Source organism: Drosophila pseudoobscura, chromosome 4, assembly GCF_009870125.1.
Source record: "Drosophila pseudoobscura strain MV-25-SWS-2005 chromosome 4, UCI_Dpse_MV25, whole genome shotgun sequence".
NCBI lineage: Eukaryota > Metazoa > Arthropoda > Insecta > Diptera > Drosophilidae > Drosophila > Drosophila pseudoobscura.
In genome coordinates, this window is record NC_046681.1 from 7,200,372 (window position 1) to 7,228,087 (window position 27,716).

General features: G+C 46.9%; 1 protein-coding gene and 1 long non-coding RNA gene across 4 annotated transcripts in view; one reads left to right on the top strand and one right to left on the bottom strand.

Annotated features, from left to right (window-relative positions):
• The first annotated feature begins 6,916 nt into the window (after nt 1-6,916).
• Nucleotides 6,917-12,414, top strand: lace (serine palmitoyltransferase long chain base subunit). 2 transcript variants are annotated; one of them, XM_001355978.4, is made up of 4 exons: nt 6,917-7,411; nt 9,929-11,047; nt 11,114-11,376; nt 11,450-12,414. In XM_001355978.4, the coding sequence occupies exons 1-4, from the start codon at nt 7,229-7,231 to the stop codon at nt 11,664-11,666; spliced, it is 1,782 nt and encodes a 593-aa protein (XP_001356014.2). In that variant the 5' UTR covers nt 6,917-7,228; the 3' UTR covers nt 11,667-12,414. The 2 variants fall into 2 exon arrangements, with proteins under 2 accessions (XP_001356014.2, XP_015036630.2); XM_015181144.2 differs by lacking the exon at nt 6,917-7,411 and adding an exon at nt 7,536-7,571.
• Nucleotides 12,415-15,592: 3,178 nt separating this feature from the next.
• LOC26533759 (uncharacterized) overlaps nt 15,593-27,716 on the bottom strand; it is a 34,750-nt gene continuing 22,626 nt past the window's right edge. Inside the window, exons 1-6 of one of the 2 annotated variants that reach the window (XR_001451361.2) lie at nt 17,908-17,922; nt 16,821-17,032; nt 16,565-16,756; nt 16,129-16,490; nt 15,926-16,047; nt 15,593-15,869 (exon numbers count right to left, since the gene is read on the bottom strand). This is a non-coding gene — a long non-coding RNA (uncharacterized lncRNA). Of the gene's footprint in view, nt 15,870-15,925; nt 16,048-16,128; nt 16,491-16,564; nt 16,757-16,820; nt 17,033-17,907; nt 17,923-27,716 lie in introns of those variants that run through there. The other variant, XR_004469267.1, reaches the window with a different exon arrangement.

Below are 27,716 nucleotides of genomic sequence, written 5' to 3' on the forward strand. Positions count from 1 at the left end.
AAAACGAAAATTTCAGACAATTGTTGGGTCTTTTGATCTGGCAACTTTGATAGCTCTCTGCAGCAGCGTCAGCGTCAGTGGCAGCAGCAGCAGCGGCAGCAGCGGCGGCAACAGCAGCAGCCTGTTGCAAGTTTTCCGCAATCGATGCAACAACAGCAACATGGCATTATCGCTGATGGAAATGCACCTGACGCTGGCTACCATGAGGCTGTTGCTGTTGCTGTGTGCTGCTTGTGGTATTTGCACGACTTCAGCTGGGGCGTTGGTTGTTGTTTGCACCTAAACTGAGACTGGGACTAAGACTGGGATTGGGACTGGTCTGAGTCGGTGCCGGTGCCGGTGCCGGTGCCCCACTTGGTCGATTCTAACGCACCCAACGTAATGTTGTGGGCAGCAGCAGCAGCAGCACCAGTTGCAACAGAAACGAAACAGCAACCTCCGCAACAAGAGCCAGAGCCAGAGCAAAGTGCAACGCCAACCCAACTCTTGTGCCCTGAAGGCTAGTCTCTCGACATTTGCAAAAACCTCCAGATCCAAGCTGCCTTCGACTCCAGCTCGTTATGCGGCAATTACTCGACAAACAATTTTTACCTTTAGCCTCAAGTTCAAATTTCAAAATCAAAATCAGCAGCAAAACCCGTACCCGAAGCTGGGCCAGGTAATTGGTCTCCTCTCCTCAACTCTCGTAAGATTTCCCATGGGTAACCTGTTGGAGCGACCATCCGACCAGCCGACCGACCGACTTCCAGCCAAACACAACTGTAATCACTCACTCAAGCAGAGATCAGACCGGTACCGGGACTGGGACTGGGACTGTGGCTGGGACCGGGACTGCGACTGGGACTCTGGGCCCGATTCACAATCCAAGGTGTTAGCCAGTCAGTTAGTCAGTCAGCCATTCAGTCGGTGCAGAGGGTTCGCATAGGGACACGAACTTCAAATCAAAGCCAGCCTAAGTGCTGGTTTGTGGCCCAAAAGCCCCAACACAAGCGGCACAACAGCCGCCAAGGGACGACGAGACGACTTGCGACTAGCTGAATTTGGAAGATTTGCATGTGGCAAACTGCTGGAATGCTGCCCAGACCCGGCAGGGGCCCAACAGCCACACCATATAAATAGTTATAGATAGTTAAGTTTTTTTCGGCAGCCTTGGTAGTGGCTGCCACCACCACAGGTTGCTCAGAAGGGCAGACAGCTTAATTGAGATTTTCCGAGACGAATAATGCCGCTGCTGCTGCTGCTGGTGCATGGAAATTTCCGCGGAATCTGGGTTGCTGCAGGAATGTATGCTTCCCATGGTCACAATGTGTCGGCGGCCTGTCGGATTTCCTTAAGAAGTTCTACCAAAGAATAGAAAACTTGTTCAATTTGATCCGTATATGAAATGTGCCAAAAGTATTCATTCCACAGCTCCAATATTCTTCCCATATCGTCTGGGTGACATTTTATAATACTAGTTCTTAGTCCCCCTCCACTGGCCGGGGAGGGGGACTGGCATCAGTCTCTCTCTCTTGCTTCGACCATTTAGAGTTGATTTATTTCATATGGGGAAACCCATTCACAATTCCCTAGAAATCAAACATTTCGCTGTGCCCCCTTTTCGGAGGATCAGATCTTGGCCACAACATCTTGCAGGCCCGATACATGCCTCGCCGCCCACAAATCTGGCAAAAGTGGCTATAAAACGGGCAATTAGCAAACATTTTCACGCACTGCACGCGTCCAAGATGTTCCCCGAAGGAGTGTTGGAGCTCGCTGATGGCCAAAACGTGAGCGAGGCGTGAGCATAAATACGATTGAAAATGGCAGTAATTAACGAGAGTCGAAATCGGAATGGAAATTGGATTGGGATCGGTATCGGGATCGGGATTGGAATCGCAATCGGGAGTAGGAGTGTGGGTGTGGGTGCATGAATGGCGATGGGAATCCGAGCCAAAGGCAAACACTCCCCATCTCCATCCCCATCCAGAGAGCAGGGAGCAGTTCAGCGGCCGTTTTCATAAACATAAAAAGCCAATTTCAATAACATTTTCCTGGCTAACTCCTGGCTAGTGGCGGGCGGTGGCGAGAGGCGACGTGCGGCGGGCGGCGAGTCCAGCCGGAGTGCTTTCAGCATGCAACATGAAACGGCGGCAGCAGCATCAGTCCAGTTGCTGGTGCTACAAATTTGTTGTTGCTAGAATATCGTTTATTGGAACATTAATTGCCCATGTGAAAATCACTTTTCGTGGCCGTTTAACAGAGTTTGCCTCCAGAGGCAGCCAGCTGCCAGCTCTTTACGTACTGTTTCCTTGTTGCGACTGTTTCCCCGACTGAATTTTCATTTTTCCGGCTGCTTCTTTCTCCCCGATGCCAGACACTTGTTCATGTCTTGCCCTGCCATTTGGAGCTCTGCTGCTCTTGGGGTCGCCTCGCTTTTTGCTCTCCGCTGGCCGCTCTCGGCTGGCTTCTGGCTCCTTCTGCCCCACTGCGATAATTGAAATTTGATGTTGGACATTTTGTGTGCTGTTTCCGAAGGTGCTGCTAATGTTGTTGCTGTTGCTTTAGTTGCTGGTTATGTGATTTGTGATTTCCAACTAATTTGCTATGGGGGAAAAATACTCGAAATTTTACAGATTAGGTTCAGCTTGTTGCTGGAATGTGGATAAGCTATCGAATGATGTCGTAATTGTGCTGAAATCATGAAAGATGCAATTACAAATTACAATCAAGTGTTAAACCGATCAATATATATGATAGAAATGCTAAGATGCTAGGATATATGGTCGACTGGCTGGGATATTCTAGTTTTGTAGTGCAACACCCAGAATATATACAATAGCCGAGTCCGTCCTTCCGTTTCGATGAACGTCTAGATCTCAGAGACTAAACGACTATAAAAGCTAGAAGACCCAAAGAAGCCCTTCCGCCCCCACAAAAGACGAGAATCTGGGGCAACCAGAAAACGCAGAACCATAGAAAATTACCATATCTAGAAGATTGCCAAGTTTGGTTTAGATCGCATAATTAATAAAGCCACAAGAAACAAATTAATTTGCAGTGGCTACGCAACGCCGTCCAAGCGCTTTCTCTCTTTCCCATACACTCTCATCGTGCAGTGTGCGCTTTCTGTCGGAGAGGAGCCACACTGACTGAGTCTCTTCCTTAAAAAAAAAACTGTTTCAGTGGGAAAATTTTCATGGACAATTTCCATGTTCTGGATATGCAAATCTTTGTGGTCTTGACAGTTGAAATGCCTCCTTCAATGGCACTTCACAGCTTAATCACAGATCACGGCCCCGCCGACCAGCAAGTCACCCGTTGTAACACCTACACTGGAGGACACAAAGCGATTGACAGCCCGAACTGTCAACGCATTGAAAATCGCTTGAGTGACTACCAAAGCTGAGCCACGCCCTCCCGCCCAGCCCCACCTAACTGTACTTGTCGTCGCCGGTGGCAGTGGGGCGCGTGAAGGAGCACGAAAACATGGGCACCACCACAGGCGGGGGGGGGAGAGGGGGGACGTAGAAAAGGTTCCATAATGAAAATGTCAACCCGTTGGCGGGGCTCAAAGTCCACGGGCAATGGGTGGACTGGGGAGGGACGGCGGACCATTACAATGCGAGTAGTTCGCAGACTGTAACTGCGAATTATCACGCGTGATTCATCGGCATCAGCGTCAACAACAACAACAACAACCACAGCAACAAACAGACTGTAACACTCGTACTCGTAACACCCACTCACGCACACATACATATGCAAATGGCAACGACGCGCTTGCATACCCTTCCAGAGAGTATGGTATGCCTGTGTCTTGCCTGTCCGTTAGGCAGCACATTTGATCAGAGTTGGTGAGAATTAATATTCACGTCTTATTTTCCATATCCATAGAATAACCGAATAAAATAGGATCCATATCGGATCACTGCAAGTCGCATAGGAAGTCGCCTGAATCCGAAAGAGTATTTAAAGCTTCAACCACAAGCCACTGGCCGTTTTTCTCGTTCATGCTTGTTAGAGCAACGCCCTCGTCTGCAGCAGACACCCCGAGAGGGGCTGGGCCCAGGGGGCGGAGTGGTGCACTTTTCTTATTTATTAACCCGCCAAAGTCGTAATTATGCAAAAGAGGAACGAGCCAGCGAACGCCGTCCGTACGATATCTCTTGTTGCTGATGAGTCTCCAGGGAGAGGTTTTCCGGGAGGTATCCACCAATTTGATTGCACAATTACCAAATATTTGTCAGGTCTGAAAACGACTCAACTCCGAGTGTACTTGAACTCTCGATAAAGTGTCAGCCAAAGTGCAAGCCAACAACTAAGAGAAACAACACCAACCCCACCGTCTGCTACAGACAGCAACACGGTTTGTGGCATTCAAATGAATAAGCAGCGCTTTGCAGCACCATCTGATCTGCGCGATAAGCATTCAGAATCTTTGACAGAAATTGGTTAGCTTTTTGGGTTACTTTTTGCAGGGTACACTTCACTTTCAAAGAGCCAAAGTAACTCTAGAAAGGCGAGCTTGGTTAGCTCAGAGTACTCGTATATCACCCTCAAGATACGAAGCAACAATATTTATTTGTATTTCATATAATCAAGTTGAATTATAAAGGCATTCTGTTATAGTTACTCTTATGTTCTTTATGGAAACAGCCTAAATAAAATCGGTATGTTTAGGACTTCTGCAATCCCATACTTGTTATAATCCAAAGAGTGCTCCCAAAATATATGTTCTCGGAAAGGGTATTTAAATCTCCCCTGCCTGAGCACGAACTTTGGCTTTAGGGTGCCGCCAGCATCGATTGCCAATCGCTGGATGGAAGCACAGCGTGACCCGCTTTCTGGGCCCAGCTCAAAGGGCCCCAGCCCGCCTAAGCCGAAGCACAGCCGTAGCCCTACCAGTAGCAGTGGCAACAGCAGTAGCAGCCCCAGAAACAAAACCGAAACCGACAGAAATAATTTCTGGCATCTTGGAGACGACAATTTGGCAATCATTTGCATATCGATGCAATGATCACTCCAGAGATCTCGGGGGAACGTGTTGGCATTTTGCATATGCTGGCTGGCTCTTCTCCGCTGCCCCTCTGGCCCCATAGCATGCGACGGAAGCCCCGATGAGCCGAGAGATTCATCATCCGCCGAAGAGTTTCCAACTTAATTAGCAACTGAAAAGTTTCCTTGATTCCACCTCCCATTCCACCTCCATGTTGTGCTGCTTGTTTTTACCTCAGTCCGAGGGGGCGCATAATGTAAGCGCCAGTGAAAATGAAATCGAAACCGAAACCGAATCCGTATCCGAAACCTAAGCTAAAACCGAAACTGCGAACAAAATGAAGTTCAATGTTTTGTTTTTAAAATTTGCCTAGAAAATCCTTGAATCGAGTCAATAGCCTCGCACAGCATCCATTCTCAATTAATTTACAAATAGTTGAAATTCTTCCGCAAAAAAGAAGCAAAGAAAACACAACCTTTGGTCAACAACAACCACACGAAATGTAGATGATCATGATCCCAGCACTAGCCGCACTGGGCGAGACGTGTCTCCTTTCGGGGCCGTGTCAAGTCAACGCACTTTGCCGACGCTCATGAATTTTACTACAACTGCCGCTTTAGCTTTACGCACTTTTATCCGAATATTTTGTTCCTTTATCTCGTTTTTGTTATTGTTGATTTCAGCCAATATTATTCATGCGCACATGAAACACGGAAACTTTGTGCGTGAACCGAAGAATATAGGTTCAACCAGAGGGTGGCTGGAAAACGCTCCTTCAGGGTTTTGTCGAAGCGTATCCGCCGAAAAGTTAAATCATTCATTCTTTAGTTTATGCAGGTGTGAAGATCAGATCTAAGTATTCCCGTGACGTAATTCATGGCGAATAATCGTGAATTACCAAAAGATCGGTAAGATCGGTATCTGGATTAATTCCAGATTCGAGTAAGGCCAAAAATTCATGAATTGTTTTTTATAAGCCACACTCTGGTAGCGCCGCCTGCCGTTCAGAAGCTGCAATACATTCATAACATGCCACCTATCGAATTTTTGGTAGCTAATGATGTGCAGCAAACCTGGCGTCTTTTTTTATAAGCGTGCAGAGCCTTCTAGCCTTTTTTTGCCGCAAATTATAGTGTGCAGAGCGGCCCTAGAGGGCTGTGTTTCGATATTTTTAACGATATTTGAATCGAAAAATGGTCGGGAGAAGTTACTTTAAAATGAATGCCAGCTCAAAGTGCTCTTTAAATATTTAAGTGAAACGGACTTTTCTTTTTGGTACTTAGATTTCTTAGATTTGCTTGGATTCATTAGAAAAGGTGCCTGCGAGATGTACCTCTGCACTGTCCGAACCCTCTCGATAAATGAAGTGAATCGCACCATAATCCCTTGAATCGTTTTTCTTTGCATAGCGCCTTGGCCCGGTCTTTCAGATGTCTAACACTTCGGTTTGTTCGATTGTTGATAAAAGTAATATTAAACCGAATATCAAAATCGAGGAATATTATTTCTGATCATAGACAGAGAACGTTTAACCCATCGGTGGGTATGAAAATACCTTCCACGAATATGATGAATCGTGAAGAATTGTATTGCTGTTCAGGTTCAGAAAGGATAAGATGGACCCTACAAGAGAATTGTATAAACAGTATTGTTTTCCGCGGTTCAACTCAAATTAACCTGTTTAAAAAGAGGGGGTTATGTGGGTTAAATTCGTTTTTTCATCGGTATATTTTTCGGTATATTTCCGAGGTCGGGCGGTCACTCTGCTGCTCTTTCCTGCAACGAAAAAATGAGTTGTAATTGTGATTGGTGTGAAAGGTATGGACAGTAGGAAAAAACTCCCAAGGCAAATTAGGCCTATTAAGCAAAAGGGTGGATTTTACCTGTATGCGTTGCATTTTCTGGTTCGTTTTGCCTGTTGTCCATACCCTCTTTTACCTCGCATTATGTAGCAAATGTGTAGTTGCCATGTAACATGTAATAAATTCAGCAAATGTAAACACAAAAAACAAACACAGAACTAAGAAACACAAGAAAACAAGATAATTAAGCGGAAAACCACAACGAAGGCGCCAATATAGACCCCAAAGTGAACACCCCTCAGAGCAGAGCATTTATACTCCAGAAATCACGCGTCTCTCGACTCGCGAACGAGAACGAACGTGTTTGGCGGTTCTTGTGGCTAGTTTTTTGTGCTGCGTTCGTTCGGTGGTTCTGTGAATTGTATAAATAATATAAATACGAAGCAAAATGGGAAACTTTGACGCCTTCGAGCAGGGCCTTGCCAGCCCCAACGGAAACGGAAGGCTGCCCAATGGACACGGCTGCCCGAAAGACAGCCCCAGCGTGGACAACCAGCTGAAATTCTCGGCGCCCGCCTACACGGAGATTCGCACGAGGCGCTGCAACGCCAAGGCGGCCGCGGAGTCCAAGGTGAGGACCGACTCGAAGGTGTTGAAAGTGGAGCCAAGCGCCGCCATCGCAGAAAAAGTGGACACTCCCCAGTCGGCGTGCCTTTGATTTTGTGTGTGGGGGAGGGGGGCCCGGCGTCGTGAATGTGTGTGTGACCGGCATGGCATGCGTCATCTCGGAGGCAAGTGCAGTAGTAATTGCCTTTTTTCTTTCTGCCCCAATATATTTAGCGGCCTTTTCCGGCGTTTCTCCGTTTTATGGGTCAACTGCCAGCTGTGCGCCGCCACTGCAGTGTTTTTCTTTTCACTTTCCCCTTCGTTCTTATTTGCAAACCTACCCCTTACAAACGTTTCTGTTGCCCCGGCAACAGGGGCATGTGCCCTGGTGCTCCGCAGTAGCCCCGTTCGTTGATTTCGATACACCGCTCCAAAAATTCGATACCCTGCATTCCACAGAGGTAGTCATGCCATGCCGCGAGTCGTCTTATCAGGCCCATACGCTCCAATCTCTTTTTTACGTAAAGTGCGAGTCAGCGTCGCCGGGTGATGATTCACATTCGTTTGCTAAGAGCGGGTGGGGCCGGGTTTGCAGTGGGCGTTGATTTGTTCGCGATAAGATTTTTCAACAATTATAGTAGCAGAGTAGACGAAAGCCTTGGGCATTTCTTGGGCTTCAAGGTAGGCCCATGTGAATCCCGTTGGATATGTAGACTATAATGTTCCTATTGCCTGACTAATGAAATTTTCTCCTGTTGAGTTTCATGAGTACCTGGAACATTTCTCTCATGAAAGTAAGGATTCCAGATATGTATCTTACACGAGAGGTTGGCAAAAACCTGTATGAAATTTTAAATTAGCATTTTGTATGCGGATTTACCATGCAATTATTTACGATCGCTTCGCTCGACAAAGTTCCACGTGCTAGGTCTTTTCGCATCTTAACAGTTTTATTATCATGGCTAACAGAACGTCTGCGCGTGTTTGCCTTGGCTTATAGCATGTTAACCTGTTATTAGGCGTCGCGTCTATTGATTTCATCGACTCATGATATGGGAAAATGTGTAAAGGGTTCCAGAAGCGAAGTCGTCGGTTTCGTCGTCCCCATAAATGTTAGTTTTCTTGGCTGTTCAAATGAGTCTTTCTTCATTCGAGAACGGGAACATGCACCGAGATAATTATTCGATAGCCAATCGTTATCAGGAATAGCATGGATCCTATGAATATGGAAACCGTTATCTGACTCCCACCTTGCTGCCCGCCCTTGTGGCTTTGCACCGTAATAAGTATTACACATTTTGTATTTATTTACTCGACTTGTTTTCGATTATTATCTATTACTGGTTTCATGTAAAATACGGAAAATATGTAGGGTATACCCTAACTCACTTCCAGTCCATTAAAATCATCGCCGGCGCGTAACTATTGGAACCTTTCCACCCCCTCTCTCTCTCTCTCTCTCTCACTCCCTTGCGCTCTCTCTGTGCCTCCTCACAGAAATATTTTGTTAACAAGCCAGAGGCAAATGATAATAAGCACGAAATATTATTGTCGTCGTCTCGTTATTGTTATATAATTGAGTTCGTACGGTCAACGGTCAGGCGTACTCAAAGCGTCTGTCGCTGCCCTATGTCTCCCCTATGAATGAGAGTGCTACCCTGCATTGATGGCTCCTGGCGGATACTTCCCCAAAGGAAAATCAATAGGCAAGATATGTCTACACGTTTATTAATAAATATGTTAATGACATAGTACCCCCGTAAATGGGAGAGGTTGAGGCGGGGCTTGTTGGGCAATTGCTGCATATATGGCTTCCCTGCCCTCGATCTCCCTCTATCCGTCCCGTCGCTATTCGGGTGTCGGACTTCATCTGAAAACTAACTCAAGTGAGTGGAAGAGCAAGAGCAGCAAATTCTTCGTAGTTCGTAGTTCGGTTGGATTTTATGTGATTTACAGTGCACGCTCGACTTGATGAACATTGGGGTTAACCATTCGATAGATAGTAGTCTACCATTGCTCTCTCTACCATTTTCTGGTGTATCCGATCTTTAAAAGTAGATGTTCACTCCACCGAGCGCGCATTGTGTGGATATATGTATGTAAATGTGTGTATACATATATATAAACGTGCATCTATGTCGATCTGTTAGTTGAATGTTAATTGGATGGGGAATTGCCTGAACTGTACTGAACTGAACAGAAAGAAAGGGCAACCGAGTTGTTGTGCACTCGGGGGGGCGAATTGATGTTGTGGCTCCAATTCGGTGAAACCGCCGTGTCACGAGAAATATCTCAACCTATACTATATATTCCCGCCTTGTTTTAGCTTCCCTTAAACTAAATTATTTTTCGCACCTGTTGGTGGGGCAGAAATCTATGGAACCTCACCCCACTTCCCCGTTTGGCGATTGCTGGCCTCCGCTTGGCTGATAAGTGATTTTTATTGAATGTTATGTAGATTTCCAGCGATAAGCTCAGCTGTTTACGATACTCAATCAATGATAACCGCCTATTAATCGTTGTCTATCCCTTTGGCCCACAGAATGCCAGCTCAAGCACCTACCACCCGGAGAGGAAAGTGCTCTTGAATGGACACGCCGCCGCGGCCAGGGAGCACAAGTCGGAGTGCAAGCCCAACCAGGCAGAGGGCAAGCTCTCGCCGGAGATGGAGCACTACCAGAAGACCTCGTTCGAGGAGGTGCCCATGCACACGGCCTGCCTCACCTACCTGGGATTCTACCTGCTCATGATCCTGGGCTACATCAACCAGCTGCTGTTCGTGCCCAAAGTGGCCACGGAGAAGGGCCGCGAGGGCTACGTGGCCCTGTACGACGCCTTCGAGAGCTTCTACTCCCGCTACGTGTACCGCCGCATTAAGGATTGCTGGAACCGCCCCATCTGTAGTGTGCCCGGTGATGAGCTGACGCTCAAGGACCGCGTGACCGACGACTATGGTTGGAGCTTCAAGTTCACGGGCACGGAAACGCGTTGCCTCAATCTGGGCTCCTACAATTACCTGGGCTTTGCCGCCGCCACAGGTCGCTGCGCCGACGAGTCCGAAGAGAGGGCCCGCGACGCTGGTCTGGCTTACTGCAGTTCCCGCTGTGAACTGGGTAACAATGCTCAGCTGGAGGAGCTGGAGAAGCTGACTGCTCGCTACTTTGGCGTGGAGGACGCTATCGTTTTTGGCATGGGTTTCGCCACCAACGCCCTCAACCTGCCGTCTCTGCTCGGCCCGAACTGCATGGTGGTGAGCGATGAGAAGAACCACGCCTCGATCATCCTGGGCCTGCGTCTGTCCGGGGCCACAATCAAGGTGTTCAAGCACAACAACATGCGGGACTTGGAGCGCGTGCTGCGCGACGGCATCTGCTACGGCAATACCAAGAACGGAGGCAAACCCTGGTCCAAGGTGATGATCATTGTGGAGGGCATCTTCAGCATGGAGGGTTCCATAGTGCGCCTGCCCGAGGTGGTAGCCTTAAAGAAGAAGTACAAGGCATATCTGTATCTAGACGAGGCCCACAGCGTGGGTGCTATGGGCTCCCATGGAAGGGGCGTCACGGACTACTACAAGGTGGATCCAAAAGACGTCGACATCCTAATGGGCACGTTCACCAAGAGCTTCGGCAGTGCTGGGGGCTATCTAGCCGGATCTAAGGTGTGTTCCCCCTTTAACTAATGGTTATTTTCCCCACTAATTCTGCCACTTCTTGTTCCGCTCCAGAAACTGATTGACTTCCTTCGTACCAACAGCCATGCCCACTGCTATGCTGGATCTATTTCGCCGCCCATTGCTCAGCAGATCCTCACCTCCATGAAGACTATCATGGGCGAGGATGGCACTGAAACGGGTCGGAACAAGATCATGCAACTGGCCAGGAACACGCGGTATTTCCGCCGTCGTCTGGCCCAGCTAGGAGTGATAACCTACGGCCACGAGGACTCGCCCGTGGTGCCCATGCTCGTCTACCTCTTCTCCAAGATTGGGTGAGTGCTGAGCCCAAATTACTCCAAATTGTTTCATTGCTAACCCCGATCCCGATATAATTTTCCCTATCAGTGCCGTGGTTCGCACTTTGACCACCCGCCACATCGCCGTGGTGGGTGCCGGTTTTCCAGCCACTCCCATTATGGAGGGTCGCATCCGTTTCTGCCTGTCGGCTGCCCACACCAAAGAGCAGCTGGACTATGCCCTTGAGGTTATTGACGAGACCAGCGACGATCTGGGCCTGAAGTATTCACGCAAGCCACGCGATCCAAATCCGATTGAATACTAGAAGCACCTTCTCATGCAGCCTCACAAATAGGAGCTAAGTGCAAAGGGCGAAGGGAGGAATGTTATGTAGGGGAGCTAATAGCTCCCGCAATTGTCAGACCAAATCAGCACTCAGTCCAGGGCTATACATTTTTTTGTACGGTTCCAGTATGAGAGTACATTTGACCAAGCTGTAGTTGGTCAGAAGTCGGTGCAAAACTAAGCACGTAGCTTCAGCGCACGGAGGCTTCAATATTTGACTCACTCCTTGCGAAAATCTATTATAGCAAACTAAACTAAGCTGCAGCACATAGCTTAAAAGATAAACTATTATTAACTATTTAGCATTTACCTCTACGTAGCTGTTATTGTAATTGTAAACTCTAAACGTCTTCTTCTGTGGGCAGAAACATTACATTTCGAGTCTGTTGCTCGCCCGAGAGAAAGGGAAATGTATGCTTATCAGGGTTCGGTTATAATACAGATCTAAGCTAAAACATAAGAGACAGGAGAGTCAAGCACCTCGCTTCTAAAACGTCAGTGTTAAGCCAAAAAAGAGTCGAGAGCGACGGCGAAATAGTTGTACAACATATATTTTGCTAAATCTGTCAATGCCCATCCGGAGAGGGGCGATGTGCACAGCGTAGCAGGGCATTGTGAGCAGAAACTTACACAATACACAACCTCTTAATAATAACCTCAATAATAATAATTAACTATGTATTAATGATTTTATTTTTCTATCAAGAAATAAAAAATTGTTGCTGTATGTACATAAAGATGTATTAATATTTGATAACTTATCCGAACATTATAAATTATCCCACTTAAAATTAAATGCAGTGTTTAAAGTGTTATTCAGGCTGCCTTAATATGTATACATAGTTGTTGTTGAGTTTTTTTTTACTGTTTATTCTGTGACCTGTCACAGAAAACTTTCCCGCTTAAAATTCAAATGTTCTGTTAGGTTAACATTGCAATGATAATGTTAAACCGTTTTGGAAGCAGTGCATAAAGAGTTCTGCAAGCAGTTCATTTCGGCAGACTGTCGAAAGCTGATTGGTATGACAGAGAAAAATGATGTGTAAACAACTTTACGCTCGCCCCTTTTTGAACCATCACGTTTGGTTGCTAGCGGATCGGTCCAATGGACGTTCGTGAGGTCGCAGGGCTGCTCAGCTCTTATTGATATAGTGTCAGGAGGCATTCGCGATCTAATCGATACTGCACACACGTTCTCGTGCATCGCAACAGCAGCTGGCACACCGACAGCATCATGCTTTATCGGCTTTGACCGGGTAAGTTTTCCTTGTTTTCCCTCAAGTCATATTTTCCATAGAGTTTTTTTTCTTGGTCTCTGGCCACAAACCGCTATGTCGCGAGGAGACCCAGCCAGGTAAAATTATTAAGTTATTATTAATTAAATTATTTTATTTAACTCTTCCTTTCATTTTAGCAGGTTGACCCCTACGGTGGCCAGGAATACCTCTTGCGTGTCTGAGGACTCGGAGCCATGATGCCGTGCGTTCTTCAGGACATGATTCCGACGTAGCTCCACGTCCTCTCGGGAGGTGCAAGGGATGTGCTCCTGGCTGGACTTTGACAGCTAACGGCTGTCCTGCTTCGGGCCATAGATATGATGTCTCTGCTGTGCCGCTGAGCCGACAATGTGGCGTCCCGTCCACTACAGGGACATAATGTCAGCAACCCCCTCCCCCCATTCATGCGCCGCCGAATCAAACGATGGGCTTCAGCTTCGATACGCGTAAGTGAATCAGTATTTAATTGTGCATATATGTATATATGTATATTGTGTATATATATATGTATTTTAAGATATATCTTTCTTCCCAGAAGACTTATGTATCCTACGGCGTATTCGAGACAAGCTGAGTCCCAGCCAGGCAGAATCGTCTCCCAGCAGGAGACTGCAAAAGCCCGAACCTAGCAAGCCGTCATCATCTTTCGACCTGGCCATCGACAACTATCTCAAGGACTTTGGCTATGGCAACCAAGGAGGAGCTGTGCGGTCTACTAGAATCTAGATAGATCTCGTTGTTGTTAGATTTAAGGATACATACCTCACCTCTATACACATAGATAGTAGATATAAATGCTATCAACTTGTTTATTTATTTAAACTAAGTTAAGTTATGATGAATAAAGCTATTGAATAATTATCCTTGCTGTATCCTGTATCGGGGAAACTATCCCAACTACGACAAAGCGTAGCACGCCGAGATCGGTTCACAAATAACAGAGAAAACTTAAAAATTTTTATTGGGAAAATGTCCTTGATCCTTGATAAGGACTCCATCAGATCAGAAACATTTTTCCGATCACAGGAAGCCGTCGCACGTCCCTATCGGGCCGCAAATTGCCGAGAAAACTAGATATGTATGGCGGCGTTTGTTAGAGTCCTTACCGCAGGATCAAGGACATTTTTCGGATCATGGGGGGGCATGGAACGCCCAGATCGAGCCACAAATGAGGGAGAAAGCAAGATGTATACGTCTGGAGTAAATACTTTTGATCCTTAGTCCTTGATAAGGACTCCATTAAATCGGGGACACTTTTCCAAACGCAGAAAGCCGTAGCACGTCCCGATCGGGCCACAAATAAGGGAGAAGTCAAGATATATATGTCTGGAGAAAATACCCTTGATCCTTGGTCCTTTATAAGGACTTCATTCGATCAGGGACATTTCTCCGAATACAGGAAACCGTCGCACGTCCCGATCGGGCCTCAAATAACGGAGAAAACTAATATGTTTGATGCTTGACATCCTTTGTCCTTGAAAAGGATTTAATAAAATCGGGGACATTTTTCCGATCACAGGAAGCCGTCGCACGCCCAAAACGGCCCACAAATGGCGGAGAAAAGAAAAATGTTTTATTTGTTACTTTTGAAAATGTAGTTCAAGAATCACCTATAGGGGCGCCACCGTACAAACAAAAAACCTCGCGTCAAATGGCTGAAATACCAGGCGAACAGAAACCAGCAGAAGGTAACTGAAATTTTTAAAAAATTTGTGGTCCCCCTAAAGTATGCTGCGAAATTTTTTTGCAATTGCTGCAGTTGCTTGCTGCTTAATTCTGTTCGCCTGGTATCCCATCCAGATTTTGGCCTTTTGACGCGAGGTTTTTTCGATTGTACGGTGGCGCCCCTATCGGTGATTTCTTGAACTACATTTTCAAAAATAACAAATACTCCGCTATTTGTGGGCCGATTTGGGCGTGCGACGGCTTCCTTTGATCAGAAAAATGTCCCTGATTTTATTAAGTAGTTTTCAAGGATCAAGGACATCAAGGATCAAAAATAATCATTTTCTCCGTTATTCATAGACCAATCTAAGTGTGCGATGCCTTCCTGTATTCGGAAAAGTGTCCCTGATTCTATGAAGTCCTTTTCGAGGACAAAGGGTATCAAGGATCAAGAATATTACCTTTCTCCGTTATGTGAGGCTCGATCGGGACGCGCGACGGCTTCCTGTATTCGGAAAAATGTCCCTGATCTAGTGCAGTCCCTATCAAGGACCAAGGATCAAGGATATTTTCTAAAGACATATATATCTTGTTTTCTCCCTTATTAAGGGCCCATTCGGGGCGTGCCATGGTCCCCCGGGATCAGAAAAATGTCCTTGATCCTTTGGTAAGGACTCCAACAACGCATATTTAGTTTTCTCGGCTTTTTGTGGCCTGATCGGGACGTGCGATGGCTTCCTGTGATCGGAAAATTGTTCCTGATTTTATGGAGTCCTTATCAAGGATCAAGGACATTTTCCCCAATTAAAAATATTTTTTTTCTCTTTTATTTGTGAACCGATCTGGGCATGCCAAGCCTTTTTGTAGTTGGGATAGTTTCCCCGATACAGGATACAGCAAGGATGATTATTCAATAGCTTTATTCATCATAACTTAACTTAGTTTAAATAAATAAACAAGTTGATAACATTTATATCTACTATTTATGTGTATAAAGGTGAGGTATGTATCCTTAAACCTAACAACAACAAGATCTATCTAGATTCTAGTAGACCGCACAGCTCCTTCTTGCTTGCCGTAGCCAAAGTCCTTGAGATAGTAGTCGATGGCCAGGTCGAAAGATGATGACGGCTTGTTAGGTTCGAGCTCTTGCAGGGGATGCGATTCTGTCCTGCTGGGAGACGATCCTGCCTGGCTGGGACTCGGCCTGTCTCGAATACGCCGTAGGATACATATGTCCTCTGTGAAGAAAGACATATTTTAAAATATATACACAATTAAATACTGATTTACTTACGCGTATCGAAGCTGAAACCCAGCGTTTGATTTTTTTGGTTTGGTTGCTGAAATTATGTCCCTGTAGCGGACGGGACGCCACATTGTCGACTCAGCGGCACAGCAGCGGCATCATAGCTATGGCTATAAAAGAAGAATAACCAAGAAAAAATAGTCAACGGAAAATATGATTAGGGGCCGGGAAATAATTAGGGAAATAATTACCCGTTCAAAGCCGATGAGGCAAAGCATGTTGCTGCAGGGAAGACGGTGTCGGTGTACTACCCACTGGCGCGATGCACGCGATCGTGGGTGAAGTATCGATCGCGATAGATCGCGACAGCTTCCTTATATCGATGCGAGCTGAGCGTCTATGGCCTTATGGGGACCATCCGGCATGTTCCTGGCAATAGCAGTCTAATCCGTGTGAAGAAGATGGTTTGGATTTATCTGGCCTACAGTATCCTGTTACAGCGGCTGTCTCCTGTTAGACATCTACTTTATGCTGGCGCGGGCCATTATGTATGGCTACATTCACCACAATATTGTCAACGACAACACATGGCTTCCTTAAGTGAAACTGTTTTCTGCGAGAGAAGGATATATAAGAAGATTCGATTATTTAGCATAAATATTGCAATTAGACGAATGGTTTCAATACCGGCAGATTGTTCCGTGAGTTCGCCTTCGATGAGATCTCGCTTTTGCAACTCGTCTGAAGCATTGCCACCAGCAGATGATCATTGGTGATCGCTGAAGCCGTCGATGGCTGTAGGGAAGAGGCGAGTCCTCCGATTCCAATCACATCGTCGGGCATCGAGCTGCTCATAATGATGGGCTGGCGGGACTTTCGCTGAAGCAAATGATAAATGTTAAGCCTGAGAAGTTTCTGAATTGCTAATCGGAATGGCACTCACCGAGTTCCCGATCAGCTGATGTGGCACATCAAGGCACAGGAGACGTTAGTTGGAGATCCCATGCTGAGCGCTTACTTGTACATTTTCCAGAAATAAGCCGAATCCAATAATTATGCGTCTTCCGTGTAGGAAGATTCCGCAGCGTGGGAAAATGATGAAGTTGCACAGCCAGTAGACAACACTACCCAAAGCGGGGACCACTTCAAAAAGTTCTGGAACAAGATAAGAGAATAGGGATTTTGTAAATGACAAATAAAAACGATGGAGCCGCTCGCCCGCGACGGAGGCCTGCCCAACGAGCAGGACAAGGCATCTGCCAAGGCCGGGGATCAATCAATTGCCGGGATCTCTCTGGGTGCCCCTCGATTACTTTAGGTCTGTCACTTCGCTGGATCGCTACCAAAAGTAACAGTGCACGGCTCTGGCCAAAAAGGCAAGGCCAATCACTGACAAGCTAAGAAAAGTTATGTATTGCTTCCTTTCTTTTATGAAAATTTAAACACGTTATGTAAGTATAATCTATGTATGTAACAGCAATGAAATGAAATTTAAATACAATCTGAATTGCTATAATCAATCCAACACATGGACTGAGTGGCCCCCCACCATCCACTGCAAAGACTCCAAGCTATTGAATAACAATTTTCTAATTAACAGTAACTCATGACATCTGGACCACCTCCCCCAGTGCCGGTTCCGCCCAGTCCGACCACTCTGCCAAGTAAATTCCAACTGTAATTGTCTTAATTCCTTAAAATGCTGAGACAGAGGCAGAACACAGATCGAAAGACAATAACATGGCTCCGACAGGCAGCAGCATGCTCCGAGTGTTGTTGTTCTATGGACTTAGGAAATACTTTCAATTTTATGTCTGAGGCAATATTTATTGAGCTGTTCTCGGCCATAAAGAGGAGACTACATGTAATATTGGGCGACAACAACCGACACTTCAAAGGAGGCTGAAAATATTTGCTAAAATTTTGTTTGAAATCTATTTTAAGGGGTGGCAAGGATGGACAACGAGGGAGAGGAAATAATATTGGTGTTATATTTCGTACAGATATTTTAGAAAAAACTACATACTCACGGAAGTATTCTTTCATTTTGAGCACAATCAGCCTCAACGGGTTTAATTTATCTTGGTTTATTCAAGGCTAGGCTGCTTCCCCGAAGCTGCCAGAATGGAAAACGACAATGCACCTATGTACGAACATATGTACAAATATATGCAGATGCACGTGTGGGTGGTGTGGGTGGCAGTCCTGCCTGCTGCTGGGTTGAGTAATTGACTACGTGCGTATAAAGTTTGTGCTGGCATTTTAGCTGTACGAGGACGACTACCAGTACCAGCCCCAGCCCTAGCCCCAGCCCCAGCCGAGTGCCCCGAAAGTGGGAGCTACAACACCAATCAGACTGCCCTTGTGCCTGGTCAGGAATGTGTATCTGTGCGCAATCATAAATATGCATTCTGTTGGCCATTTGTCATGGCTCTGGGCCCAATGGAGACACAGAGTTGAGTGGGGAGTCGGCTCGAGCTTGCTCCGAGCGTGCTCCTTCGCAGAGCGTTGTTTAATAGAGATTGATAAGGATGAAAGTCGGCATTAGTGGGGTCGCTGATGTGTCTGTCTATCAGTAAAAAGAGGTGAGGATTTTCATTTAGTTCCCGCTGCTGTGCCTTACAAATCGCTGATGCCACTTTCGCGTGCTCCCATTTTCCTCGCTCGAGGAAAAAAGTTGAAGCACAATTCTCCTTCGCCGAGGTGCAACCTCTACAAACTTCTCCAGTTTTCTTGAAGAGTTCGCTGTGGCACCGTCTATTTTCCAGCCGATTTCCAATTGTTGTGTCAGCTTTTCTCCGCATATGTTCGAGAGACCCTTCAGCTCCCCGGGCGGCTATGGCTCACAAATACAATTTTAATGTTTCCGTTTACTTCTTTGGGAAAAGGTAAGTAGAGCTGGAGGTAACGGCAGCGGTAGAGGGGCGCACTCGAGTTGTATTTTTCTTTCTTCTTATATTGGTTGCCCATACACTGACTGGTGCACACACAGGACACACAGCACACACAGGACACACAGGACGGGAAGTTGCATTTTCTGTGTGTTTCATAATCTGATAAAATGTTGCAAAAAGTTTTCCCTCGTCAAGCTGGCACGGCATAAAGGGAATTTATGCAATGCGGAAAAATCCGACTCCGAATCCCATTTGTAAACACTCGAAGCATGCAAATGGCAGCGTCTGAGTTATGCGCATACTTTTGATAGCTGACTGTAGACGGTGGGAGTCCTGGGGGGTCGGGGGGAGTTCTTTGCGGGTGTGTAGTGGTTGGAGAATATCTGCTTGATGTTTTAGCTGGAAGTGAAAGCGATTGGCGGATCAGATATCTTGCAGATTATATCTAAAATAGCATTGCTTCCACAGCTCTCTCTGATTTCAGTCTTCTGTCAGTCGATGGATAATCTTCAATTACTAATCGGAGAGAATCGCACTTAAAGCTGGTGGAAAAAGTTCATTACGAGTAATCAGTGAATCCTTTTTCATCACACCCAGAGTCCAGAACCCTGAGGCACCTCACAGGAGGTCACAGGCTGAGTATCTACTCGCTATTGATACCTAATCGATTGGGATTCCATTGCTGCTGTTCCCCTTTCGTTTCATTTTCGATTTTCATCAACCTTTCAACCTATCGCCTCGCTATGGCATCATCAAAGTGCAAACAAATTAATCTTAGCCCCGTTGAAGCCGCTTCCTCGAGTGAATTGGCAATCTGTTACAAGGCCCGGCCCGTCCTCGTCAAGTCAAGTCAAACACTTTACCTCGGATGCTATTACTTAAGCACATGTTTTATAATCAGATTCGCAGGGGCCAAGCCGGGACGATTTTTCATGTGCGAACGTGTCGCCTGGGTCTCCCGTTATGGATGCACACAGGGTGTCCGGGCGCTCGTATGTGCCCCCCAGCACGGGGGCCGGGAACAATCAGTCATTCGCCCTCTCCGAGCGTCGCCTCTGCCAATCCGTCCAAAGGTCGGCAATGAGACGTAGTTTGACTTTTGTTGCCATTATTCCCGCTGCTGCCGGTGGGCGTGGCACTGTGCGCCCTACACTTTCGATTCGACACACACGTTAATCAATCACAGTGCCTCCCAGGCTCGCTAAGCTGCTGAATGGGGGGGAATTTAATCAAGGAATTTGCCGAGATTTTCGCCAGAAAATTTAAATGCCTGGTCCCCTAAGGCTCGAGGCCGGCCCGAAGACTGGGTTCAGCCTTCCGCCCCCTGCCAAGTTAACCGCAAATTAAATTTGCTGCCAAATGTTTCACAGGGAAAAGGCAAGGTCCGACCGCAGCTTTCTAATTAATTCCAAAGCGAGATAGGCCGATTCTCAGACCCAGGAGCAGACAGATAGAAATAGTATTCGAATTCGGCAGACACCTTAGCACCTGTCAGAGACACATGCTAAATGTGCTCAGCCCGCAGCCGGCTCCCTTTTGTTTGGCATCATTAAGTCTTGTGTTTTGTGGGGCGACAGCTCCTTGTTAACATTTATGGTTATTGTTTTCCCCAAGTCCCTGTCTGAGATAGGCTCTCCGCTGGCCTGGAACGGGCGTGGGAGTGGGTGTGGGTGTGGGCGTGGGCGTGGTCAGGGCTAATTTCACTTGAATATGCAAGAAATTAAAGTATCTGTTTAGTCAGGCCTGTGTGGATGTGTGGCCCCCCACCAAAACCAAATAGAGAGCTTCCGAGTGAGACATATCGATGGCACAGACAAACAGACGATCTGCGCACAGGTATACTCTTATTTAAACTCTGAGAAGAGATGATTAGGAATCATCAGTCGGCAGCAGCCACAAAATAAACAAGCGACGCTTTGTCATTCAGATTAAGGTCTTCAAGTCTTTAATTGATTAATCTGCACGTCAAAGGAGCTCCCAGCAATCAAAATAGCTGCAAACAAAGGAATGCACAAGGACACAACAACAACGACAGACATTCCTTTGGCAGGAGGGCAAGGCAGCCCTAATTCGGGCTCAAACAGTCCTCTGGTAGAGCTTCAGATCACAGCCTAATCGGGGCTAATTGGGGCCCAATGCAGCTATGCTGGAGACAACTTCAATTGAATTAAATAAGTTTGGTGTCGCGGATTCATTCAATGCCAAACCTGTCCTTACGTTAAATTGAGACGGTGTGTCACGGGGCGTATGCGTAATTTGATTATTAATTAAATTACCTTGGACGACTGCGGCACTTAAACGAAACGGGGGCCAATCGAATTAGGCTGAGGGGAATGCTGAGGATGCTGATGCCACAGAAACAATGACCCTTGTTTAATGACAAGAACGAAGGACAATGGAAGCCAGCCCCAAACCCCAAACCCTAGACCCAACCCCAACCACAAGAGTAGTAATGGGAAGTAAACAAATCAAATAAGATTTATTATGTGACAGGCATAAAACGGGGACAACCTAGGAGCTAGGAGATGCCCATGTGAGCTGCTCCCGACATGTCCCATCCACGGACAATGAGCTGTGCTCCAGGACCATTAAATCAATTGAGTGTAAGATGGCACGCACGAGACCTGGCACGGCCCAACCTCCGTCATTCCATCATTCCGTTGCCAGCTATTCAGCCGATTCGGGGAAATGGTTTCTAATTAGCGCGCCTCATTTAGCAGACGCCTGGAGCTCGCTCCGTTTGCCGACACTTGTCGCCTGTCCCCGCACAGAGAAATTTCATACAGAGGTCAGGGTTTAAAGGCGGACCAGCGTCGAGGATATTTTTCCCCAGTGTACACTCTTCGCCGGCCGTGAATTTGGAGTCGGCGTGTGCGTCTCCCCTCGGGCAGCTCAATTTGTTATCAATCAAAGACCAAACTGTCCTCAATCCTGTCGGGTCCGGCGAACATGATCCCCGGCCGGGCAACGGCAACAGGATTAGGGGCAATTATGTGCAAGTTCTTAGCGCATTTCCAAGCTAATTAGCCATTTGGACAACACGAACTGCTGCATTTCGGGTGTCCAGTGCCAATTGAACTCGCAATTGAATGCCCAGCGGGCCGTCGACTCCACGCCCTGACCTAGTTGGCATCCGAAATGGTTGGCATTGGACAGGATAGGGCAGGAAATGCCTTGCAGCTCGCCCACGCAGATACACACGCACTCGAATACCTCAGGCAACATGCCCAACAGAAGCGCGACAGATGAGGATGATACGGGGCCACCTGCGAGGCCATCAGCAAGGCAACCTTCCACCCATTCCCAGTCCCCACCCAAGCCCTGCTGTGCTGGGCGCATGGCCCGCAGAAATTTAATAGCCTTTTTGCATTTTGGCCGAGAGAGTGGCATGCATATCCCATTCCCATTCCCATTCTGCAATCGAAAATAGTTTCCATTGTCCAGCCCCGACCTCAAGCGGGGAGTGGGGCAGTGGGGCACAACATGTGTGAGCCCCGACAGCTGTTGCTGGCTGCTCTCCAGCTTTTCGGAGGTATGGAAGGTGCTCTAGAAGTTCGTCAAGAAGATATTTGTTTATCTCTTTGCCTAGAGTACTCATCATAAGTACATGACTTGTAGGTTCAACTGAACTCGATCAAGCTTTGAATTTCAAATGTGTGCATACTGGATGTTTGTTGAAAGTTCTTACCTATCCATCGGCATTGAAGCACTCAAGAGGAGTATCATATCATGGTTTCAAGCGGACACTTTTACGATTGTCTGGCCTAATGTCTGGTCAATGTTCCCAAAGAGAGACTAGATACAGAAACCACATCGCAGGAATCATATGTCTAGATTTGTCTTACTTGAGGATCCCACTGTGTGCCGGCAACAGCCTTGGACATAGGTTGAATCTAAGGAGATGGGACTACAATAGAGTCTGGAGGACTGTACATACTGTCGAGCATTATACTCCTGAGAATTATAATCTTCAGGGTTATACTGATGGGGACTCTGGCAAGAAATTAGGGGCTAAGTTTGAGTTGATCACAGTTTCAAAAATGCCAAGCAACTTCTCAATTTTTCCCTCAAGACAAAAAGGCCGACTATAAGCCGAATAAATAAGAAATAGCATACATATGTAGAACCTTCAATTCGTAATGCTGTATTCTTGATAGATTCGGTACCCCCCTCGAGAGTTGTGGTGGGGATGCTGCTGGAGGGGATTGTTATTACTTTCCATCAAAGTAGAAGCGATTGACACTCACATCCTTCCCCCTTCTATCCAAGTGCCTGTTGTAGGTGTAATTGTTCCTTATTGGAATATATTTTGGGTACCTTTGAGGAGGTCAGTCAACCAACGACAATATTCTCCCTTAGGTGTCAAGAAAAAAGTAATACTTTGGCTATTTTGAAAGCAATGCAGCAGGCAAATCCCGAATAGAATTCGTAGAAAATTGGATGTTTGGCCCGATCTTGGATGCAGAAGGCGACATTGTATAATCATGCATAAGTTATCTTTATCTGTTTGGCTGCTGGCAAACAAATCGTGAAATAAATTGTGAAGTCTGTGTGTCTCCCTGCATGGCGGCTCAAAGTGAGATCCAGCCACGTCGCGGGGCATGCAGCATGTCAAAAGGAGGGCCTGTGCAGCTGGCATCGCCAGTTGGCGGAAGTAATAGCAACATAATCGATTCGATTCCGCCTCTTTCCCGTGTCCGTGTCCCCCGTTGATGCCACTGCTGCTGCCACTGCTGCTGCCACTGCTGCTGCCACTGCTGCTGCAGTTTGCGGACGGATGAGTAATGCGACTGGGGCTGAGGCTGCGGATGCGGATGTGGATACGAATTCGGATACGGATACGGAAGCTCTCTGCTTTTGGCAGGAAGTAATTTTCCAACAGTCGCAAATCTGAGAAATATTAAAGTTGCTTATGGCAAACACAATCCGGCCACCGCAGGGTAACAAGATTTGGTTATTGAAAGCGGGCCGAAGAAGCTCTGCTCAATCGGTATATCTTCGGGGATTATCTGGCGGCTCAGGAGGGTAAAAGGCAATAAGAGGATTGCGATTCCATGGCGGTTTGTCTCCATGTTCCCCACTCCATCTCCGACCAAGGACTTGTTTTAACAGGCAAACGTTACACAATCATCTGAATGGCAGCCAGACAGGCCCGAAAAACTTCACTAGACGTTTGTGGGTCACATGTGCAGCTGTCCCAGAACACAGAACACAGAACGGAGAACCCAACCAGCAGGCAGCTTGATGGACAGCCAAAGTCGACACAAATCCGAATATCTTAAAAGTTAAACAACACTGCGACTCCTGCCAACGGCCCTGGCGAGGACGAGGCCAAGACGACAGCCCGCGAAAAACGCTCAAAGGAGTAAAAATGGTAAAATGCAGCAACTGCTATCATTTGTTGACGTTGTTGCTGCTGTAGTGTCATTATTTGGCATAATACCCACGATGGTGCCGTCATCAGTTTTGTCGCCCTTTTTCTTAAGCGCAAGAATCATATTTTATGTGCCACCGTGCGACCTACCCCAAGGGCCACGGCATGGGCCGAGAGCTGGCGGGGGTCCTGGCTAGCGAGGAGAGCGTGACAGCCATCGCCATCGCCACGGCCATCGCCTGCGGAGGGACTCATCCCCGGCAAGGACATTAACACAATTTCGCTCACCTGCTGCGCTTCGTTTGCTTCCTTCTCGTCTGGCTGCCACTTTTACATTTTAACATAATCATAAATTTTTATGCGGCGCGCCGTCTGCAACGAATGTGCCACCCACTCCCCGTCCTCCACCCCTCTGTACTGTGTGTAGTTACAGTTGCCTAGTTTCGATAGTTGCCCCTTGGCTGGCCCCATCGGCCTTGGACCCCGCTCCCCTCCCCGCTCACTTGTTGCTCGCACTCAACAAATTGTTTTCCTCGCGCCCTTCTCCCCCTCTCCCGGACCTTCTTTCGGGGTAATCGTAATCGTATTTTGCTTCTTCAAGTGTTTCCCTCGAGCTGTTTCCGTTTCTAATACATTGCCCCGCCTCGCCTGCCCCTCGCCACGCTGGCCCAGGGCACGTCCTGGCTGGCAGGTACAAAGTGGCGTATACGTAATGTCTTTATTTCCATTGTGTGCAGCCGAAGTTGCGTGAGGTAATTTATTGTTGGCACTGTTGCCGCACATTTCTGCTGAGCGGAGCAACTCCGATTTTCACTTCGGTTCACTCTAGTCCTTGTGCTCGGCTCGAATCCCTTTTGCTGGGTGTCACACTCGAAATCCAATTGACATTTCAGCCCATCAGACTCATCTGTCTATCACCCAATCCGCGTGGCACTCCATCTTATTCAGCGACACAGCGAAACAACAAAAACTGCGAGTGCGCAAACATTTTTAACAGCTCGAATTGAATTGAAATTGACAGCAATCGAGCAGAACGAGCAGCACTCTGCCAAGACCCGTCGATGCTCTCATTATTGATGTCGCTACCCGTGCCCTTCTGCCACATATCTGGGCAGGCGATGGGCCTGAGCTGTAGAAAAGGGGTAGTATTGCAGTGCGAAAAAGTCCAGATAATTCAGAAGTTGAGGGTTTAGGGGTATTCAAGATATTCATTCTTCAAAATAAGGCCAGCCGGTATGTAGTGAGCCGCGCCACAGGGCTCTAAGCTCTAAGTATCTATCCGATACTAGGTCAGTATCTTCTAGTATAGGCACCGGAGCCGATGACAGCCGTCTGCTCTCGTTCTCTTTGGCTACTCGTTGGCTCTCGTTTCGGGTGATTTTTCTAGGACGGGCAAGTCATACCGCGATCTCTCTCAATTTGGAACAACAAACGTTAGTTCTATCTGCATCTTGTGATATCACATGAGTCTGATCTATTCGCTAGTCGGGACAGACAGACGGAGTGACAGATGGCCAGATAAACATGGCTATATCAACTCGGCTATTGATGGGGTCGGAAACGCTTCCTTCGGGGTGTTACATCCTCACAAAGTTGATACACATCTCTAACTCTTCTATAAAGAAACAATAACTAATAAAAATAATCTAAAGCTGAATGAAGAGGAATACATCACATAACCAAGTCTCCTAGGACGGACAGACAGACCGTATTGGCTGTGTAGATTCGACTCTGATCACGATGATCGAGTATATGCTATATGAATGAATACAATATGTACTATAGTATATATACTTATATACTTATATGTATATAAGCGAAATAAAGACTGCTAGTGAAAGCCTGCTGGTGGGCAATTCTTTCCTTTTCTGTTCTGGTTTTCATTTGGCTCTATCGATTGGCGGTTATTAATATTCTATTCAATGAAATGCATTTCAATTGAAGTTATTCCCGCAACACAATAGCCTTTTGCCAATTTGCTGCCAATTTCGAGTTTTCAAATTAAATTCAGAACATTTTTCCGCTCGCACTTACGAGTATCAATGAAACTGATTTGATTTCGGTGTAAATAATTTGAAATTATATTTATAATTTAATTGTAATTGATATTTCTGTTTGCGGACTGGCAGCGGGCTTTATTTAGTTTCGCGAAAAACCAATTAGGCTGCAAGTGCGCAAAGGTGGATCGGAATATAAATTTAAATCCGTTTATTCTCTATAAACCAATTAAATGATTGTGTAAATGCAGCCGCAGATATTTCGCAATTTCACTTCGGGTGCTGCTCATGAGGCGGACCAGAGGACCCGGTGTTTAAGAGGCACCTCCAGTGGTGGGGGGCTTTGCCGGCCGAGGCTGGGAGGCAGGTCCAAGGAACTTTTCGGCCCGTTTGGTTGCGGTAATTGCCACAAGCGGCTGGCTGTTTGTTTTCGACAACTGCGAGAGTCTGGGCAAAGTTGCGGCTGGCTCAACTTTCGGGCTGGCGCCGCCAACAGGCGCGGCGACACACAGCCAAATACATTTTGCATTTAATTCAAAAATTCTATAAATTGTGTAGCATTTATAAATTGCGTTAAAAGTTGTGCCCCTGGCCGGGGACTCTCTCCACTCGCCATGCGCGGCACGTAGCGCCAACTGCAGGGACCAGCCAGGGCCAGGACAGGGCTCTGGGAACATCCCCCCCCACACCTCGTTGTCGAGGCACTGATGTAAGTGCAGATGTTCCAGAATGGGAAAAATGTTGGAAAAATGTAGCAGTCTACAGGACACAGAAATCAAACTAGATATTTCAGAAGAAGGACTTGTCTTCGAATCAAAATTGCGGGCGAGATATTCCGGGATATTCCGATTTCTGGAACGCCTTCCTGTCGCACACTCGCTCACTCGTTCTGTTACATATCCACTCCGTTAACTATTCGTACTTTGCATTCTGGAAACGTTTAGCAATTATTTCATTTTCGAGAGTGGGAGCCACCGCCCCAGGAAACTTTTGCGAAATGATTTCGAGTGCATTAAATTGGTTGGCTTGCAACAAATGCGACTAATTAAAATGGGCATGGGGACGCGGCAAAGCTAAAGACCCGAGACTGTAGACTCGAGACTGTGGACTCGAGGCGTCTCCGAAGTTCCGTGTGGTGTGCTCTGTTCTGTCTCTGCCGCAACTCCAGTTGAATTATGAGTTTCTGTTGTTGGCGACTGCCTCTGCTTAACAGTTGAACTTCAGGCCTAGATCCTGCGCCTCCTGCCTCCGGGAAGGTGGGCCCCCGAACAGCAGCCACATTTGCGACGACGTGGCGGTGCCTGCAAGTTTCTGTTTAAGCGTTTCGCACAATTTGTTAAAATAATTATCCATTTTAGCCAAATTCAAAGCGGCAACATTGAAACTTTTAGTTTCGCAACTTAAAATGAATTATCTAGCATAGGGTTCGAGGGGGAAGAGGTGCCTCTGAATAGCCTGTGAAAAACCGCAGAGATGTCGGATGGCAGGAGGAGCCGAGGACGATGGCACAAAGTGCCCAAAAAAGGAGCTCCATAATTGGAGATCTCTTTCAAAAGAGCAGGGAGCCTGCCTGG

Bases quoted from the DNA above. Each gene is read 5' to 3' on its own strand.
- lace (XM_001355978.4), top strand. From the start codon at position 7,229: ATGGGAAACTTTGACGCCTTCGAGCAGGGCCTTGCCAGCCCCAACGGA. The intron at 11,048-11,113 runs GTGTGTTCCCCC...GTTCCGCTCCAG, and splicing joins GCTATCTAGCCGGATCTAAG to AAACTGATTGACTTCCTTCG. The intron at 11,377-11,449 runs GTGAGTGCTGAG...TTTCCCTATCAG, and splicing joins TACCTCTTCTCCAAGATTGG to TGCCGTGGTTCGCACTTTGA.